General features: G+C 45.7%; 1 protein-coding gene across 2 annotated transcripts; it reads right to left on the minus strand.

The window, feature by feature from the left end:
* Nucleotides 1-32: 32 nt before the first annotated feature.
* ADCK2 (aarF domain containing kinase 2) lies at nucleotides 33-9,688 on the minus strand. Of its 2 annotated transcripts, none has more exons than XM_007072294.4 (8): nucleotides 7,948-9,688; nucleotides 6,991-7,137; nucleotides 5,803-5,931; nucleotides 4,930-5,025; nucleotides 3,795-4,046; nucleotides 2,563-2,691; nucleotides 1,847-1,900; nucleotides 33-899 (listed from the first exon to the last, which is right to left on the minus strand). In XM_007072294.4, exons 1-8 carry the CDS (start codon nucleotides 8,914-8,916, stop codon nucleotides 756-758), a joined length of 1,920 nt encoding a protein of 639 aa, XP_007072356.2. In that variant the 5' UTR covers nucleotides 8,917-9,688; the 3' UTR covers nucleotides 33-755. The 2 variants fall into 2 exon arrangements, with proteins under 2 accessions (XP_007072356.2, XP_037735053.1); XM_037879125.2 differs by having other exon boundaries at nucleotides 33-1,634; nucleotides 7,948-9,636.
* Between the last annotated feature and the right edge of the window lie 11,347 nt (nucleotides 9,689-21,035).

The following is a 21,035-nucleotide window of genomic DNA, read 5'->3' on the forward strand; positions in this document are numbered from 1 at the left end:
GTTCCACAAGAGAGATGTGTTTTTTTTTAAAAAATTTTAAACTCCTGATCACAGCGGTGAGATCTAAACATTTTTAAAAGATGTTTCAAACCCAGACTACTTCCCCCCATTAGATTATAGCAATCTTGGGAACCTAGATGACTTGACAGTGTCACTTGAGTCAGACTGAAGGACTACCCAACATCCTGTCAAACCCAACTAACAAAGAACACCAGATCGTATGAACGTGTAAAATTCTAAAAGGCCCATAAGGCTGAAAGTGAAGTTCTCTCGAAGGGAGTCAGAACCCACCATTTCATGCTGCAAAATGTCTGATGTTTGCAATTGCATTTCCAAGGCTTTTCTATCTATCCACTTGTATGACCCCTTCTCATTGCAGTTTGAATGCCTTTCAGCAAAGTAGGACTAATCAATAAGGAGGCCTGATTCCTAACAAGTCTCACCAAGCCATAGCTCAACGTCAATATGTGTTACTCAAACTTGGATACAAATTAAAGGGCTTTATTGTCGTAGAACAGCACTCTCTCATAGGCAGGATGGGAGACCATGAAGTCAGCTGGAAAGGTCTTTGGCACCTGGATGCTGCCTGGGTGGTGATGGCTGATACCCAGTTTAATGGGGAATAGCCCACTGCTTCTCAGAGGTGAGGACCTGTCCCCAGCTTCAGGCTGTTTCCCCATCGGCTGCCAAGGAGCACAGACAGACAGTCCTCGCCAAAGAGCCCAGCAATGCAAGACAAATGTCCGTGGCTGCTGCTACTCTAGGAGAGAAGCGGCGGTTCTGATGAGAAGTGGTTTAGCTGCCTCCAAGATGTCCAGTTCGGGGTCCAGCGAACGGGCAAGCCCTTCCAAAACCATGATGGCAAAGACAACTGAGGCAAAGTTACTCTCCAGCTTCACCTGAAAGCATAAGTGCAAAGGTTGTAATGGACTTGGGTGCCTTTGTGCTTTCCAAGCCCCTTTCGCTGAGGTGCCAGCCTGCGGTGGGTGTGGGCTGGGAGGGCGTCTGTGTGCGTAGGCAGCTGGACTGCGACACAGGAGCTCACTCATTTCCCTTCAGTTTCAAATCAGCCTCGTTGCAATTCAGCAGAACTGAGGAGGGGAAGCTGATCATGTCAAAGGAGACGTCCTAAGTCAGCCCAGTAGACAGTACTCTGCACTTCCATACAGGAGAGGATTTTTCCCCTCTATGGAGGAGCAGGAGTTAGGAGTGCTGCCCAGTGCCAACTCGGCTGTAGGAGCTTCCATGGACCTGGCAAGTACACACGCATGAAAAGGGGCAATGTGCACCCCCCCCCTCCACACTGTCATGGAGGGAGCCCCATGGAGCATGCTCCCTAGTTCACAGAAGCATTGTCATAGCTCAGTTGAATTCAATTAAACAAAAGTGATTTTTTTCCGCTTTAAAGTAAGCGCCAGTACCTCCTGGGTAACCCCCTCACAAACCAGCGTGTAGAGCCCAGTGCACCTACGCAACCCTACAATAAGTAAGCAATGCATGCAGGGAAAAAACCAAATTGCTTTCATTTTACTTGTAACAGCAAGGAAAAAATAAATGGAGACACCAACACTGTCCTTTTAAGGTCTGGCGTCAGTTCTGAAATGCAGGTTCTTGAGGGCCAGATCCAAAGCCCCCTGAAATAGATGGAAAAACCCCCACTGGCCTCAAAGGCTTTAAGGCACTCGTTTCCAAGCATCGCAGGCAATACGGCATGCACGATCCCCCCGCACATTTCAGACACTCTCCCTCACCTATGCAATCCCAATGGTTCCCCCCTACCCATCTTTCAGATGGCAAAGCCTGGCACAACTTTTAAGGAGAATGAAATGAACACCGAGAACCTCACCTTGTGCGTCATCAGTAACTTAAAGACACTGGAGAGCAGATTCGCCACTTGAAGCTGGGATGTAAAGATACAAAGAAAAAAGTTAACTCTGCTGAACAGGAGACCATGAATACTACTACCAGCAGGAATGGGAGGGATTTACCAGAGTAAGCGATTGGCATATTGTATGATCCATGTAAAGTCGAAGAATATTAAGTGTCAGATTTTATTATTAGAGATATTGCTCAGACAACAATATTTGCTATGCTCCATTGACAGCCTTATCCATCAGGATGTTGGTAAATATTCAGAGGGCATCAGCTGAGACTCCACCAATATCTATGGCTCTCTCAACCCTCCAGCCCAGGAAGGAGGTAAGAGGGTTGAGAAGACACAACAATCGGTCCCTGCTTTGCTCTGCAGCCTCACTGCTGGAGCACTACTATTGGTTTCAAAGAGAGTCCCAGCAGGATTTAGCCAGAAGGATACAGGCTACAACTCCTTGGATTAAAAACAGTCAACACTATTTTGAGTTAGAAGGAAATAAAAAAGAGTTAGGGGCCTTGATGGAGTTTTTCTCCAGCTGTGAGAATAAAGAATCGTAAAGAATTGGTAACACTGACGAGAGATGGCTGATGTGTAAGCGTCTGGTCTTTCAATCTGGGCCCATTTAAAAGCCAGGGTGTACTCAATAAGAGATAGTGTCCTGGGCTGGGTACCATATTTAGTCTGCTCACCTTTCCCAGTGCTACAGTGTTCGTCCTGGCCTTGGTCACTAGCTCTGCCATTTCAACTTTGAATCTCTCTATGTCCTTGCACTGGTTAGCCCTGGCGTGATGAAGGATCAATTCTGCCACTCTCTCCCCCTGTGAAACAAGTAGGAAGAGATGTGTTTATAAGAATCCCAGACCATGGTAACACCACTAGATCTGTAATGCAGCTGCGCACAGTACCCTCACTCTCAGGCTTCCAGTGGCACCTGTAGTAATTAAATTTCTTTTTGACCAGAGGGGGAGCTCTCAGGGGCCAGCCTACCCTCCTCAGGAGTTTGAGGGCAGACAGAGACTGACAGAGAGAGGGGAAGTGCTGCTGTGTGGACAGTCAGTATGTGGGAAGACCTAAAGCCCCTGTTCCTTTTAGGGCCAGGGACTAGAAGCCTTCTAGTGTTGGGCAGCGCAGAACTCCCTGCTCTCTCAGCCAATCAGGACAAGTTCTGGGAAGGAGGGCTGCATATAATATGCCTCTTCCCTCATAATAGGGGAGACAGTGGTAAGAAGAGCACTGATAGCTAACTGCTCCCATGTCAGGGTGACTGAAACAAAACCCTCTGCCTCCAAAAACGGAGGGAACACTGGGAATCCCCACCCCAGCAGAGATGCCTGGCGAGAAAGGGACATTTTGGTGTGAAGGGTTTTTCAAGTTTTGTTTATTTGAGAGGCTTCCAAGCCAGTGTGGGAGGAACTAATTTAGAGGGCCAGCTGGGAGATGCTAGCTCAGGGATGCAGCCTACTACACATACCCTGGGGGCTGGCTGGCCCATGGAAATAGTGACAGGACCTCGTGTAAAAGCCATTCATCTGTAAGCCGAGCTAGTTCAAAGCCAGCTTGTGTTTCTAGTAGACTGGAAGTAGTTTCACTTCAGTGGCTGTGTGAGATGAGTCTCGTCTCAGAACAGTTCCTGACAGACAACTATTTACTGCATGCTGGCAGTCTCAGACGAGAGGCCAAGGACTGAATGGGTGTGAAGATAAAACTACATCCTCTTGCAGTGAGGTGGACCCTCCAGCTCAAGAATGAAATGCAGCAAGAGAGTTGTGGAAGTGCTGATGTGTGGGTTGTACCTGTTCTGGCACTCGCTTGGGGAACGGTTGTATAATGTACTGCTGACAACTGAGATGACTGACGAATTCCAGATGTCTCCCTTCCCCCAAATCCAGAGCCATCAGCACCCATCTGGAGCAGGCCTCACCTGTCCCTGTACCACAGCCGTGAAGACTGCCTTGAAGTTCTGAAGGTCAGCTCCCTGCAGCTCTGCCACAATCCCTGCATCCAGCAGCATCAGACGGAGCGGGCAGGGGGACAGCTGCACTTCCACGATCAGCGTGTCACACATGTCCACAATGGCGGTCTGATTCTTGTGGCCAGCGCTGAAATGCGCGGTGCCCTGGACCAAGATGTTCCCAGGGTGCAGGTCAGCGTGGACAAAATTATCAACGAACACCTGGAGGGGGTGATATTTATAATAAAAAGGACAAAGGTAACTGGAATAAAATCTTCCACGGTGTGAGACCTGCATCCAAAACCTGAGTAGATGGTAAATGGCATTAGTGGGGTGGTTTCAGTCCTGCCCCCCCATGATCTCTTTGCCACATCACAAAACCAATACACACGGATACAGTTAGTAGCTTCTGCTCAGGAGTGGCCCAATGCTGAAACAGCAGGAGACGCTGTAGGCAAAAATCAGGCAAAGGCCTGGCATGTAGCGAAAATGAAGATTTGCTATGAGTCCAAGATAGTTCTGGGGAATCACAGACCAGGAACAGCATTAGTCTCTCAAAATAGCCATAACTGGACAGAACTCTGGCTTCTCATTGCCAGTACCCATTCAGAATCCAGCATTCACTCTGGCCATGACTGAGTAACTGAATAGTTACAGGTTGCAAAGCCCGCGCTGGGCTAACCACCTTCAACTCAACAGAAAAATGAGGGTAAGTTGCATTGCTCACAAGAGCTGGCCAGATTTATTTTCTTTGTTCCACGCTCAGTATTATATTTCACCTACCTGTAAATTGGTAGCAGCAGATGCTTTGACAAATGGAATTAGAAGGTTAGCTTGTTTCCCTGGGGCTTTTATAAGTCCTGTAGCCTCCGCTGAGATGATACTTAAAACTTACATTGTGCTTTACGTCTCCAAAGCTATGTGTTTAATATTAAATTAAATGCAGTTCTATGGCTTCCCAAAGCAATACACCTCTGTGTGTGTGTGTGTGTGTGTGTGTGCGCGTGTGTACACACACACACGTATTAGGCTAATTGAATTATTTTAACAATGGGAAGGCATCCTCCTCCTCAGTTCAACTCTTAAACACAGCCCAGACTCTTACCATCTTTAGGAGCATGTCCATGCCCATCTTGGCTAGTCTCTTCTTGAGCTCCGAGGAAATGTCCATGTGCAGATACTGGGATATGGGCTGACTCTCCTTAAACAAGGACAGAATGGGAGTCAGACAGATCCTATAGATCCCTATGTCTTACTCCCCCACCATCCGCATTCCAGGGTCATGGTCTCTCCTGCCCTTGGCAGGACAATTAAAATGCCGCAAAGGGGGCTAGGTTAATACAGGCTCAATTTGCTGTGGCTGATTAAGCCAGAGAAGCAAAGGTTTGGGACTGGGAGGTGATTGGCTAAGTGGGTGTGAAACAGGCTATGAGGGATTTTGGGGGCAAAAGAAAATATATAGGTAGAATTGACACACAGAGTGGAGCTGAAAGAACAGCTTTGGGAGTGGATTCAAAGCTGGCCCACGATGAAGATGAACCAACAAACCCAACTATATCCCTTTATTGGACCAGATCAGGTTAGATTCTTGAACTATTCACCCAACCGTAACACAGAAAAGGAGAACTGGAGTGTGTTTTATGGGCAGAAAACACAAATAGAAACACAAGATTGCTAGAGAACAGTTCTGGTTTCCTTTTAGCACCCAGGGTCTTGTGCCCTTTCCTACGCAGAGTTGAGACTACATTTCTCACCCTTTTCAAGGTCACTTTCCCCGAAATAAGAAGAGCAAGAAAGGAAAGAGTGAAGGAAGGACCCAGACACATTTTAGCCAATAGCAGAGAGACGCACTCTCCTACCACTCATCTTTCCCTCCCTAGGCCACCTCTAGGAAAGAGCTTTGTGTTGAGGTTAAGATCAACCATTGAGTGTAAACCTCTAGCACCACCATTCTTCTCATGGCCGCTGTAGCTCTTACCTCAAACGTTTCCACCAGGATATTTCTCGTTACAAAGGGATGAAGTGGAGTTGGGAACTTAACAAAATCCACATCCAGGAAATTTTTCTGGAAGCGCTCCAGGTTTCTGGCTTCATAGCGTAGGTCAAGCTAGAGGGATGAAGAGAAAGGGGAGACTGAGTGGTACAGGGGTGCAGAACTAGGAGAACAGGAAGCCTGGAGGGTCCTGCCTAAGCTACCACCGCACTGCCTGACATTCAACCCCAACGGTGCTCAGCCAACTCCACCAGAAAACTGGTTAAAAAGCAAGAACCTCAATGAAAAAAAAAGAAAAAAAGAAAAAAAAAAAAGAAAAAAAAAGAGATGGTGTTTCTTAGCTAAGCTTTCCTGGTGGAAATATTACAGAATGAGGCACCCCAGGGGTAGGCATCTTAGAACTACTTCAATTAGATAGAAAAAAGTGACAAATATTCCTATTTATTATCTGTATTACAGTCGTGCAGGGTCACAACCAAGATGGGGACCCATTGCGTTAGGTGCTGTACATACACATAAGCGACATTCCTTGCCCCAAAAAGAGTGTACAATCTAACTAGACCTGCCAAAGGGCGGGAGAAAGGAAGTGTTATCCTCATGTTACAGACAGAGAACTCAGGCAGGAAGAAATTAGAAGTGTCTTGCCCAAGGTCACCCAGGCAGTCTGCAGCAGAGTCCAGAACCGAATCAGGATTCCGGAGTTCCAATCCAGTGCCTTAAGCACAAGATCATGCTTCCTCTCTAAGTCACACTCCTTCATACCCCCAAAATATATTTCTTAGCTCTCAGTGGCTGTTTGAGGAAGCAGAAGGGTGACCGCCCCTCCATAATTTGGAAATGATGACTATCCTGTGAGTATTATTATCCCCCTAAAAGAGAAATGAAAGGAAACGAGGGCAGGCTTCTTAGATACTGATCCTGTCCTGACTCTTCTCACAGTTTGTACCCTAGGCAAAAGGCCTGGCTGCCTGACCAAGGAGGTACTAAACACCCTGGGGCTGAAGACATCCCTAGTGTAATTACTGATGTCACTACTGTGCACCAGAATGCAGTGATGCTGCACAAGATGCCAGATTCTCTTCTTAATTTCTGGTAATAATGGGTAGGTGGATGTATGACAAAGGGAGGAAGCAACCGTGCTTCAGTATATGCAGAGTATGGAATTATGCCCACCTGTTGAGTCATGAGCTTCTCAAACTCCTCCACTATTTCAGTCAGACTGAGCCACTTGAGCCCCGGGAAAAGCCCAATGATCTTGCTGCCCATCTTCATCAGAAGCAGATCTATCTGGACCTGGTGGACTAGTCCAGGATGCAGGACCTGTGTGAGAAACAACAGTAGGCAGATCATCTCCCATGGGCATGATGCCGACACTGTAGGGAAGCCAGTCCATTCAGTTTAGTAAGCTAAGACGATAGCTCCTGAATAGTCACACGCCAGGCTGTAATGGAAATACCCTTTCGACTAAAAAGGAGCTGCTGTTAGCTCTGTCAACAATGCACATTTCCCAGGGATCCATGCTTCAAAATGTGACTAAAAGAAGTCTTTAAAATACTTTTTAAACTGCTCACATTTATTCAGTTTAGAACCTACAATGTCACCAAAACTAATTTACAACTGCTTTCCCCATCCTCCCTTCATCTGCAGCATACTATCTATTGGTATTCGGGGGGGAGGAGGGGGGGGGGGCCTGAACAGGGTATTTATTTCATGGTTAAAAAGAAGCAGAGAAGAGCTGGAGAATTTACTTAAGACCAAAAGTGAAGTCTAGCTAAGTACACAGTTTTAAAATAAATGGGGCCTTAATGGTCATGTCTAGTGCCCACATGGCAGCCAACAGGGCATGACTGGAGTGTCTGTATTTTGGAGAGTCCCAGACATGGAACAGCAAGGGCTGTTGAGGATCAGGTTTGAGGATCATTAGTGGCATTTTGTGACAAGCAGTACCACAGGCTCCAACTGAAGAATACTGGGAAAAAACTGCAGGGGCAGAAAGGTTAAGCAGCACCCCTCCTGCACTGCATTTAGTCCTCGCCACATCTATTAATTTTTCATGAGAACTAAACTCTCCATCAGATTCACTCAGCAATCTCTAATTCCAGTCATCCGCCAACAATCTATATTACTTACTTTAATGGCTACAGGAATAAGATGGTCCATCTCATCTAAACCGTCGACAGATGATGTGTTTGTAGTTAGCTGAGATCCAGACATCTGCTTCTCAGAGGCAGCATTTCTATTAATACCTTCATTGGAACGTTCTTCCTGAAGTGAATGGTCTGCACTGCCGTCTTCCAAAATCTCTCCAGCCTTCCATTTCCAGGGCCACCTGAAGAGGCCCCTAAGACCAGACACCTCCCAGGCTTCAAAAGCAGATTCTGTTTCAGAGTTCTTCACTCGTTCCTCGAACTGGGGGTCCTCAATAGTAGTGGCATCAGCATAAGCTTTATATACCTGGGCAACACAACCCGAGCCAATGGGTTCCTTGCTTTTAAACTTGAGGACTCTCTTCCAGTCTTCCCCAAATGCTCTCCTGAGGAAGTGTTTGGTGTAACCCCAGGGATGAGGGGTCACCTTGACATGAAGCTTGGAAAACTTAATACAGAACTCTTCAGAGAAGAGATCTCTCCTGGTGCACGCCCACTGGCCCAGCTTGATATAAGTGGGACCCGAGGACTCCGTGGCCTTGAGCAGAAGATGGAGCCAGAGGGCTGAAAAACCTGAAGACAGGTAGGTCATGGGATAAAGCAGAAGCAAAGGGCCAAACTTCAACAAGAGAACACAAGCCCGGAGTCCCAGGCGAAGGGCAAAGCCAAGATGCCAGAAGAATCCAGCTGAAGGTTTATTTTTGGCAGGTTCAGGGAATAAGGATGCACACTGGTTTGATACTTCCTGGCATCTCACCACAGACACCTTCGTGATCCCCCAGCACACTAAGGTGGTCTTAGCCAAGGCTTGAGTTTTGATCAAGCTGTGTTTATCACTAGATGGGGAGTTGCCAAATTTATTACCCCATCTTATCCAAACCAGGTTTTTCCTTACATTGAGGGGCCTTAAACTGAAAAGGGAAATCCTAGCAGCGCAGCCCCAGGCAATCATAATCCTGGAGGTCAAAAATGACAGAGAAAGTTGCGTACCTATTGGCGGACAGTTCAGCCCAAATGGAGAACAGCAGCAGCTAAATCAAACATTTGTCATTTTTTGTTTTGCTTCCGTGTTGGTGAAAAACGGGAGAAAAAAAAAAGCACCCTGGGTGATGCTCAAAAACTGGATTTACAAGGCTTGGTTTTGTTCGTTAAACCAAAGTGCAAAAAAAAAAAAAAAACACCCGCGAGTCTGTACCTGTCAGCACCAGAATCTGCTGTCATGAGACCAAAGGCTGGGGTTTGGGCTGACTTGCTCCCCTCCATGGGTGAGCAGAGTCCCCCCCCGCGAGAATCAGGTCAACAGTCTCTGTTCTTACGTCAGAGCGCAACCTCCTCCAGGCCAGGCCCGGCAGCAGCGGCAGAGGGCCACGGCCAGGCTCTGCTGGAGGCGAGCCTCTGCATCCCCTTCACAGCCAGCCCGCTCGCCCCTTCACCTTCCCCGTCTGGCTGGTTTCCCTGCCTCCCCAGCGCCCGGTTCATTCAGACTCAGCGTCCCGCCGGGGAGCGACGGGCAAAGCCGGGGGACGAACAGCGGCGATTCCCCGCCGCGGAGCCAAACCACGCGGGGGCTGGTGGGCGCGGCAGAGCCCCCGGGGCGCGCCGATCCGCTCCTGTCCCCACGCCGCGGCACGGGGGCCAAGCGAGCAGGCTACACCACGTTCCAAGCGCGCGGACTTCCGTGGGCCGCGATGGCCCCGCCCCTTAAAGAGACAGCGACTGGCGCTGCGGCGCAGAGCGCGGGAGGGGAGCCTGTCCCTGCTGCGCCTTATGGGGCTGTAGCTCACCAAAGCTTATGCTCAAATAAATTGGTTAGTCTCTCAGGTGCCACAAGTCCTCCTTTTCATTTAGGACATAGTCTTGCTTAGACATGGGGTGGGCCGTACATTTGTATCTCCCGCCCTGCTATTCATTGTATTGTTGTTTACTACTGGGTTTCAATATTTGTTTCAAGTTTCAGTCGTTACAAGCTCTTATGGCCCTCCATTATTATCAATATAACTTGGTCCTAACTTTCCTGGCCAGGTCGCACTTAACCTGTGCCGTGTACAATGGAGTCAATCCCTGAAGTTATTAACATGATGTTTTTGTTCTGCTCGGTGGCTGTTTGGGGAGTCCGCTGAAAGGTGTTCTACTTCCTGCTAAATTACATTTTCCATCCCTTGTTAATTTCGGCAGGTAGAGCCTCTGGCAGGGGGGGAAATTAGTCCGTTTCCACGGCTCGCGTAGTTTGGGATAGAGACAGCTCATCTGTCAGAGTAAGGCTGTTTTGCAGGCAAAAACAATTATGGCTTTTCCCAGCATCTCCTTCCAGTAGCAGAAAATAATATTTTAAGTTGATTTTTAGTCTAAGTCTTGAGATTTTGGTTTTAATTCTCTGCTCTGTGACTTCTGAGTTAGATATTTTATTTTGTTCTTTAATCTTGTTTTAACTTTTGGGATATTTCTCTTGTTTGTTTTCATCTTGTTACTAGAGGGAGAATATGTAAAAGCACAGTAGCTCCTTTCCCTGCGGGAGAAACTACATGTGAGTGGGGCAAATGACAGATTTTGTAGTTCCTTTGCAATTCTGAAAATTCAGGGGAAAGTTTTATTTGAGGTTAGAACTGAAAACAAAAATTTTCTAGAATTTTTGGTCAATTGAAAAGGGATGGGGTTGAAGAAAACATTTTCTTCAGACAAAATCAAAATGTTTTGTTTTCATCCTAACCATTTTAAACCTTTAAAAAAAACTAAAGGAAATTTTGAAATCATTTCAAACCAAAAATTGAAATGTTTCATTTTTAAAATATCTCAAAACAAAATTTCAGTTTTTTTCTGAATTTTTTTAACAACAAACAATTCAGCAAAATCAGCTTGAATTAGCAGAATAGCTTGGGTGTTGTCAAATCTGCATTTCTCTCTGAAAAAAAGTTTCAGCTGAAAAGGTTCACCTACCTCTACTCTACATGAATTTATTCTTTGCTATGCCCAAGTATGAAAGAGCTGATTGATCGAGGTTTATGTCAAGGAAAGAAACAGTCTTTTTGATTAACAAACCAGGAATTGATAACATGCCTCTAGCTTTATAATACATGGGGATATGGTGAGAGATCTTGTTCATAAAATTCTGAATTGTTACTGGCAATGGTGGAAGACATTGGCCATAGTATTTATTCCTTTTAAAAGACAAGTTATTGTATTGTGTACTTATAGCTCTGATCGCAACAGCTCAAGGCTTTTCATATGGGTAGAAAAGCTAAAATCATCTAATGTTTGTTTATTTAAACAAAAAGTCACCACCCTCATAAAGAAGCAGAAATACCACACTGTTGGAATCTCTAATCTAATATAGATTGGAGTGATTACAGACACACTGTGATAATTAATTCTGTTCCGAAAAATACTGAAAGAGAGGGAGATAACTTGGAATGCCTGGGAGCTATGGATGGACATGAAGGTTAGTTGATTTAAGTGACAAGACAGGTTTTACATATGTGTGTGTTGGTGGTGATACGGGGGTGCTCTGGAGTGAATGTAACAAGTGCAGGAGCATTTGCTTTGTTTCAGTTAAGCAGACGGATAGCTCAGATGAAAGCAGGACAGGGACTCATAGACTTTAAGATCAGAAGGGACCATCATGATCATCTAGTCTGACCTCCTGCACATTGCAGGCCACAGAACCTCACCCACCCACTCCTGTAATAGGCCCATAACCTCTGAGTTACTGAAGTCTGCAAATCATGATTTAAAGACTTCACGTTACAGAGAATCCACCAATCTGTTTGCTCTCAGGAGCAAGTGATTCCACATTTTGGTGTAAATGCCTCTGGTTTAATGTAGGAAAGAGAGTCTAGGCTTATGTTTAATAAATATAGGAAAAGGTCCAGGCATTGAAAAGAAAATGACGTGAAGAAAACCACAAGTCGTATGTCTCTGTGGTTGGTAAAGTACAGGACAATGTATCCTTTTTCAACGGTTGCAGAACTGTGTATTAAATATTAGTGAGCTGGGCTGTACTGAGCCTTTGGGGGAATTCTCCAGGAAAATGCTTGGGATCTCAGCTACTCTCATACGATTGAAAAAACTGCGTATTGACTTAGCTCTCCAACCCAGTAATATTGCAATCCTGTGCACAGTTCCTGTCTGCTCACTGTGGTCTGGAACCAAACCCCTTCAAACTGAATGCCCTTCTCTCCCACCCCCAATTGGAGGGAGTTGGGAATCTTGTCTGGGTCTGAACTTGGTGGTCTCCAGGCCCATTTCTGATTCATTTATTTGCTTTTAATCTCTTGCCCCTGACACATCATTACCCACAGAGAGCAGGACTGGGGTTTCTCTGCCTTACCAAAGGGAAGGGAAGGCCAACATTTTCAAACGTGAGTGCCTGAAGTTAGGTACCGACATCCATACCGAGGGACCTAAATAGAAGTGTCTCAGTTTTTAGAGGCGCTAGCTCCCAGCCAAAAACATCCACTGGTATCAGTGAGAGCTGCAGGTGCTCAGCACACCTGAAATTGCAAACCCATGAGTTGTGGGCGGCAGACACACTATCAAATAAATCACACCTGGTACTGCAGAGGCTGGAGGAGAAACCCTCCTCCCTCAGCTCCAAAACCCTAGAGCTTTAGCCAGCAGGTCTTTTGTTCTGTGGCCCAGCCACTATCGCGTGACTGCTCTCTCGGTGCGTTGCGTTAGAATTTCAGTGAGCCTTACAAACATTAATTAATCCTCACTAGATCTCAGCAATTTGTTTCAGCAAATAGTAAATTTGTTGAAAAATGCATTTTTTTAAAGCACTGAAACTATTTTCAAATTCAGGTTGAATTTGGTGAATAGTTGTGGGTGGAAAAAATTAGGAAATGTCAAGATGATTTTGAAAGGAATCATTTCCACATTTTGTTTCACATTGACAGTTCATTTTGAAAATGTCATTTGAAACATTTTGTTCAACCCCCCTCCCCCCCAAAATATTTTTATTTCTGTATTGAAAAACTGGGGGGAAATCAGTCCATTTGAAATGGACCCATTTTTAATTTTATTTTTCAGTTCCCCTTCAAAACAAAAATCAATTATTCACCAGAATTTTCAGAAGGGCTCAGCACCTGTCAGGCTGCTGATTGCTCTGACCATTGGCAAGAAACTCTAGAAGCCCCAGAAACACACAGCCAGTGAGCCAGCAGTTCTTCTTGCTGCTTCCACTTCAGATTCTCCTGCCTGAGTCCTCCTGTATGGGCCAGAGTGAGGGTTGAACTGGCTCTGGGAAGTGAGCTCCCCCAACCTAGGGAGAGGAGGGAGAGCTCTCCCTGTGCCTTCAGCAGAGCTCTGGGGACTGTGCTTCCCAGTGCTCCTTACCTTGGCCCCTACACTTGAATCTCTGGGAAGTCTCTGGGGAAGTGCAGTGTAGTGGGATTTCAATAGAGCACTGCCATCAGGAAGCTGGAGGAAGACTTTCCAAGGGGCAGAGACAGTGTGGGGACAAAGGGTTTCTGCACAGATGATCTTGGTGTCCCGTGGGTCCCTAGGTTTGAGGATTGGTCCTGTGCCCTTTTTTTATAGATTCACAGATTCCAAGGCCAGAAAGAGCCATTGTGATGATCTAGTCTGACCTCCTGTATGACACAGACCAGAGAACTTCCCCAAAATAATTCCTAGAGCAGATCTAGAAAAGCATCCAATCTTGATTTTAAAATGGTCAGTGATGGAGAATCCAGCACAACCCTGGGTAAATTGTTCCAGTGGAGAATTACTCTCCATGTTAAAAATTGACACCTTCCTTCCAGTCTGAATTTGTCTAGCTTCAGCTTCCAGCCATTGGACCATCTTTTGCTGGAGTTAAACTTCTCTCCACCCACTCCCCTTGACATGACAGTGTGAAAGGACCTCTGAGAGGAGATCCGTGCAGGAACTCCTTTCCTCCTCCCCTCCCACCAAACAACTGTGGAGTGGACAGAAACTTGGTGAGGTATATGAGGGACGGTACAAAGAGCTGAGCACCGCTATCATTAAATGACCCAATGTCCCTCAGCCCCCCCCTCCCCCCCGGGTGGGCTAGTGGCACGCTAGAGCTGGTTGCAAAAGGTCAACAAAAGATTAAACATTTTAGGAAATTATTTTTCCATTTTCTGACCGACTCCGGAGCTCAGCTGTGTCACGGCACAGAGCATGGGAGCTCACAACCACAGCTCAGCTCCTCTGTGGGATGCTGCATCCAGCCCCCCTCAGAGATTATCTCATTGCTAGGTGTGATCTTCTGGAGATAGCGGAGAGCAAGGGGTCTTCCAAGAGACCCTCTCAGAAGGTGTGGGGAGGGAAAGACAACCTTTGCTTTGCACATTCTAGTTTAGGGACCCCTTTAAGTTGTAGGAATCCTTCTCTCCTTCCACTGTTCTCCTTTATTAACCCCAGTAGTCCCAGCCTCCTAGTTTATGATACATTTACTGACCCCTCTTAACACCAGATTTGGGCTGGTTGGAGGAAGTCACTCAAGAGCACTTTCCTCAGAGCAGAATGCCCTGTGTCAGTGCTGCGGTGGACGTCCTTCCCTCCTCAGGGTCCAGAGGTTTCTGCCTCTTCTGTTGTAGTTGTACATTATCACAGCTAGATGGCACTCTCCGCATTTCTGATGTTCAGCCTCTAACAGCTTCTTAGGGTTGCCAGGTGGCCCTCCAGGGAAAGATGCAGGGATTCTGTGCAGAGAGTTTCGCTGGTTCATTTATTAACATTTTCCGAATGATCAACCTTGTGTTTGGCCACATACAAATCGTTAAGTTCCTACTACCAAGCCAGAGGCAGGGGGCACTGCAGTATGGGCTATTGAGTAGAGCCCAGGGCTCCGAAGCCATGCTGCAAACCTGTGGCAGAGCCAGGGAAAGAATCCAGCTTTCCTGACTGTCCCTGCCACAGGTTTGCAGCATGGCTTTGGACAAGTCACTTGAAATCCAGGCTCTATTGAAGCCAATGGCAAAGCTCCAACTGACTTAGGGCCAGAATTTCACCCTCTGTGTTTGTTCCCTATCTCTAAAGTGGAGGGAAAATAATACTTGTCTCATAGGAGTGTTGTGGGGACTAGTTAAGGGCCTGATCTTACAAGCATGTATGTGAGTAACTAGTTTATAGGAGTGCACTATCCCTTTAAATAATTTTTGAGCCTTCTATTGGCACTCGTGTGTGTTATGTTTTAGAAGCTGCCAGTTTTTTAGCAGAACTAATCAGCTGTTTAGTAAACACCGTTATCTGAAAGTTAACTGTGTCTGTATGTTTTCTTCATATTGTTTTTGTTGAGCTAAGAGCAAAGGACAAAACTGTAACTCTATTCACGTGCATAGTCCCACTGAACTCATAAAGTTACATGTGTAAATAAATGTTGGCAGGACAGAGGCCTAAGTTTGTAATGTGCTTTGAGATCCTCAGACTCATAGCCAATTAGTTCATTTTATCATCTATCATTGTATTACGTGAAGTTATGGTCAATTTATATGCTATTTCATATATAATCAATGTATGCTAAATCGATTTAAGTTGTAGGATTATAGAAGTATAGAATTGATAAATATTTAGGAGTGATGACTGTGTAGTAGGCATACAAGTAAAACGTGGCTGAAATGCATGGTCTGCATCCTGAGAGCTGTAAGATTTTAGCTTAGTGATACTAGGCCATAGGCTTAAGAATACTTAACATGAATGAGTGACCTAGGAATAACCCTATGCCCATAAGGTCAGAAGGTGACTGTAAAGATGTGCCAATAAGTGATTGCGATAGACTGCAGTGTATTTCCCAAGACCATGAGACACTTGATTGTAACATCTTTGAATGTCTGTCTTGACTACAGGATACATGTCAGGCATAAATGCTAATGAGAATAAGAGGAACGACTGTACAAACAACCTATGAAAAATAGGGCAACCAATATTCATGGGGTGTGGAAATACAAATAAGGAAAAGAGGGTTGACACTTTCATGCATATACATTAGGTGTTAGGTGTGGTCAATATAAAAGAGGGTTCCATGGTTTGGTAAAAGTGGGAAAACCCAAGGGATGACCCCACAGGAAATCCCAGCAGGAACCATCCCTCTAGTGATGATTGACTATTGAGAGGTCCATCGGACCCTAGAATATCATTGAGGCTGTGAGTATGAGTACAGTTATAATTATTAATCATAGAATATCAGGGTTGGAAGGGACCTCAGGAGGTCATCTAGTCCAACCCCCTGCTCAAAGCAGGACCGATCCCCAATTAAATCATCCCAGCCAGGGCTTTGTCAAGCCTGACCTTAAAAACTTCTAAGGAAGGAGATTCCACCACCTCCCTAGGTAACGCATTTCAGTGTTTCACCACCCTCCTAGTGAAAAAGTTTTTCCTAATATCCAACCTAAATCTCCCCCACTGCAACTTGAGACCATTACTCCATGTTCTGTCATCTGCTACCACTGAGAACAGTCTAGAGCCATCCTCTTTGGAACCCCCTTTCAGGTAGTTGAAAGCAGCTATCGTATCCCCCCTCATTCTTCTCTTCCGTAGACTAAACATCCCCAGTTCCCTCAGCCTCTCCTCATAACTCATGTGTTCCAGTCCCCTAATCATTTTTGTTGTCCTCCGCTGGACTCTTTCCAATTTTTCCACATCCTTCTTGTAGTGTGGGGCCCAAAACTGGACACAGTACTCCAGATGAGGCCTCACCAGTGTCGAATCACTTCCCTCGATCTGCTGGCAATGCCCCTACTTATACATCCCAAAATGCCATTGGCCTTCTTGGCAACAGGGCACACTGTTGACTCATATCCAGCTTCTCGTCCACTGTAACCTCTAGGTCCTTTGCTGCAGAACTGCTGCCGAGCCTTTCGGTCCCTAGTCTGTAGCGGTGCATTGGATTCTTCCGTCCTAAGTGCAGGACTCTGCACTTGTCCTTGTTGAACTTCTTCAGATTTCTTTTGGCCCAATCCTCCAATTTGTCTAGGTCTCTCTGTATCCTATCCCTACCCTCCAGCGTATTTACCTCTCCTCCCAGTTTAGTGTCATCTGCAAACTTGCTGAGGGTGCAATCCACGCTATCCTCCAGATCATTTATGAAGATATTGAACAAAACCGGCCCCAGGACCGACCCTTGAGGCACTCCACTTGATACCAGCTGCCAACTAGACATGGAGCCATTGGTCACTACCCGTTGAGCCCGACAATCTAGCCAGCTTTCTATCCACCTTGTAGTGCTTCCATCCAGCCCATACTTCTTTAACTTGCTGGCAAGAATACTTGGGAGACCATGTCAAAAGCTTTGCTAAAGTCAAGGAACAACACGTCCACTGCTTTCCCCTCATCCACAGAGCCATAGGTTTTTTATAGAATTTCCATATGCATGGGAAATTTTAACTTTTCTTGTTGCTTTAATAACACTTGCAGTACAGATATGACTTTGTATTTGTGATTGTGTCTGTAGTCATTATCCTTGGACTTCATGTGTTCCTAGAGCCTCCACATGTCAGAAAAGCACCAGAGGCAATTTCAGTCTGTTGAGCTTGAAACTGTAGCAACCAGAGCCGAAGCCACAGTGGTATAATACAACATCACTAAATTCCCTTTAAATAAAGTAAAAGGCTACAGACTGCAGATTTTATGTCGGTTGAAATATCCTGTGAATACATACAGCATTCTCTCTTTTATTTTCTTCACTATTGCACATATTATAATTCTCTATGAAGTCAACAGTTATTTGCAATGGGAGATGGGTTAAATTTGCCCCAGGAGATACAGATATAGATATAGATAGATATGACTTTCTTACATATAGTTCTTGTCCTTGCTTTTACTATCCACATTATTTTTGATCCTAACAAAAACAGGAGGAAGAGGGACCTTTTGGTTTCCCCCCCCTGCCATCCCACACAGCAGGGTCAGCACAGCACAGGGAAGGGGAAAACAATTTAATCAGAGAGATGTAATTATATTTCAAGAGCATAAATCATTTGAATGGTGATCTGTGGGGATGAAATTAATCTCCTCTTTTTATGCCTGATATGCCAGTGTTTTGGTATCTAAAAGTTATGGGGATGGGGACAAGGCATTGTGTGTGGGCAGCATCCTAGTAAGATATATGATGCTTTTTCAGAGTGCCAGTTTCTGTGTTGCATTAAGAAAAACAGGAACAGGGCTCCATAAAATGAACCTCAAATCGATCTTCCTATTGACTTAGTAGAATGCCATTGTATTGCAGCAACAGTGTGGTTATGTTTAGCTTGGCAAGGTAAAATTCTGCCCTTTTATTATTGCTGGGTTTTGTATTACAGTAGTGTCTTAAGGGCCCAGCTGAAACTGGAGCCCCATTGCCCATATGCACTGGTAAGACAGACTACCCTGAAGGGGCGCATACTGTCAATAGACAGAAAGTAGGATTCTTATTTCCATTTTATGGCAGAGGCTTGAGGCTCAGAGAGAGATTAAGTGATTTGCCTAAGATTATTCGGTTAGTCCTTTGTCGAGCAAGGACTTGAACCCAGTTCTTCTAAAGCCCAGTCTAGTGCCATAACCATCAGACCAGGCTTCATTACTTTTTTTTTTTTCTTCCCCTTGGTTGGGAACTCAGAGCATTAGATATGGAGCTTTTCACTTGTGGAGAGACAACTGGCAATCACTAGAGTCTTCAGATTTCGGGGGCCCCTTCTGGTTTGGTTTTAGGCCTTAGTATGTCTACACCACAAGTGCTACAGTGGCACAGCTGCAGCAGTGCGGCTGCCATGCCGTAATGTAGACACTTGTTACAGTGACAGAAGGGGTTTTTCCATCACTGTAGGAAATCTACCCCTCAAGAGGCAGTGGCTAGGTCGATTGAAGAATTCTTCTGTCGGCCGAGCTGCGTCTACAGTGGGGGTGAGGTCAACCTAACTATGTCCCACAGGGAGCAAACTCTTTCGCAGCCCTGAGCAGAGTAATTAAGTTGACCTAAGTTTTAGGTGTAGACCAGGCCTGAGTTATGATGGCAGAGCACTGAGCCTTGTTCTTCTTTTCATCTCTTTTTGGCGGTCAACAATCCATGTGCCCATGCTGCCTCTTTTGGATCTATACTTGTCTTTGATACTATTGCCCTGGAGGGTTTTTTGACACCATGACTCTGGAGTGATTGATGAAGCAATGGTTCAGTAGCTCTACTGTTATCAGAGAGAATCCAAAAGGAAGCATCAGGCAATTGTTCTTGTGCCTTAAAACCCTCTTCTCTGTATGAGGAGGTGCAAAAAATAATGGCACCCTGCTTCTGACCCATGCTTCTATAAGGCTCGAGGGGGAGATGGAGAAGCAGTATGGGCTGCGGTGCCTTCATGATGCTGCTGCTGTTCAGCTCTGCGTTTCCTTCTCTTTGAACTAGGAGGATTATCCACTCTGGACATGCAGGGTCTCAGTGAGGGCTAGCTGGCTGAAACACAATTTCCCCAGGGTGGAGATGACGCTAGTTGGTTGGGGATGTTGTCTGGAGGAGAAGGCAGAGGGTGCGTCAGCCTGCTTAATGAAGGATTGTTGCCTGCCTTTTGTTTTTTCCATCAACAGAAGTTGATCCAATTAAAAAGTATTACCTCGTCCACTTTGTCTCTCTAGTATCCTGGAACCAAAAGTTCTACAACACCACTGCCTTCTGTTAGTCAGATGTGCAATTAAGCAGGGTCCCGCTGGACTGCTGACTGCTTTCTGATGGTCAAATAGCAGCAGTGTGTTTGTTCTTCTGTCTCTCGAATAAAGAGATTGTGACCTTTCTTCCTTGGTGCAGCTTTTGCCGCAGGTATCTGTGTCTCTGTCACCCTTAGATTGGGTCACAGCAGTATGCACCACAAGGATGACGCCTGAAGACTGCATGAAAACTTCACTCAGTACAGAATGCATCTGCCTTTTAGGCCTGGTCTACACTACAGAGTTAGATTGAGAAGTAAGGCACCTTACGTTGACCTAACTCTGTAAGTGTGTATGTTACAACGTTGCTTCCGCCAATGTAAATCGTCCCCTACAGCAACCTAAAAACTCCACCTCTGCTCACAGCTGTCGGCTGTGGACGGGAGAGGGCAGTGGCTCCAGTTGTGAGCCCTGTGTGGGTCAGGCGCACTTCAGCTGATAGTGCCCTACAGTGCCCCACACAGTTGAGGCCACGCATCACCGATGAAGGGGATGTAGTGTGGTCAGCTGTATGGCGACCTAATTTAGGTTGACTTAATTCTGTAGTGTAGTCTTGCCCTTACTTAGGAGTATGTCTTGTACGGTGCATGTTATGCTCCTGATCCTGAATCTACAAAGGCTTCAAGTTATTTCCCAGGTGCAGTTCAAGTTCTTTATGGTCTGAATTTTAGCTATTTAGAAACCACCTCTCTCATCATGCCCTATCTCAGTATTGCCAGCCCCAAGCATTCAACAATCCTGAGTTAGGTCCTCAAAAGAAGTCATTATATTAGCATAAAAATCATGGATTTTAAAATAATAACTCTTGGGTTCTTTTTATTTGCCTCCTTGTGCTGAAGGGTTTAGGCATCATGTTTTCAAGCTTTTCTCTGCAACCACGAGAGGTAGAAACTTACTTAAAAAAATAAAAGTTGAGATTCTCAGGTAACAACCTGATTCCAGCAGTTGGGGGCTTTAAGAAAAACACCTGGAGACCCAGCATACCCCTTACAGCCATGGCTAATGAAACCTTACACGGGACACTTGGACAGCAGTAAGGAGCAGTTCAACAATAGGCTGAATAGGTGCCGGATGACCGTGGAATATGCCTTTGACAGATTAAAGGCACGCTGGCGATCCCTTTATGGCTGGCAGGTTAGATCTCAATGAGGATAATATTCCCATGGTCATAGGTGCATGTTGTATGTTACATAATCTCTGTGAAGCTAAGGGTGAAAGGTTTGTTCAGGGGTGGAGTGCTGAGGCAGACCGCTTGGCTGCTGATTTTGAGCAGCCAGATACCAGGGCTATCAGAGGGGCCCAGAGGGAGGCAATTTGAATCAGGGAGGCTTTGAGGCAACACTTTGAAAATGAGAACCAGCAAGGTATATCTCTGTGATTGGTGCTGTAATGTTACATTACATGAAGTTTTCCTGGGAAGCAATGGTGACATTGGGGGCCTTA

The sequence above is a fragment of the Chelonia mydas genome, chromosome 1 (assembly GCF_015237465.2).
Source record: "Chelonia mydas isolate rCheMyd1 chromosome 1, rCheMyd1.pri.v2, whole genome shotgun sequence".
NCBI classification, from domain to species: Eukaryota; Metazoa; Chordata; order Testudines; family Cheloniidae; genus Chelonia; species Chelonia mydas.

Coding starts and splice junctions, on each gene's coding strand:
- ADCK2 (XM_007072294.4), bottom strand. CDS start 8,916: ATGATTGCCTGGGGCTGCGCTGCTAGGATTTCCCTTTTCAGTTTAAGG. Junction 1,901..2,562: donor ACACTGTAGCACTGGGAAAG/GTGAGCAGACTA, acceptor TTTACATCCCAG/CTTCAAGTGGCGAATCTGCT. Junction 900..1,846: donor AGTTACTGATGACGCACAAG/GTGAGGTTCTCG, acceptor TTATGCTTTCAG/GTGAAGCTGGAGAGTAACTT.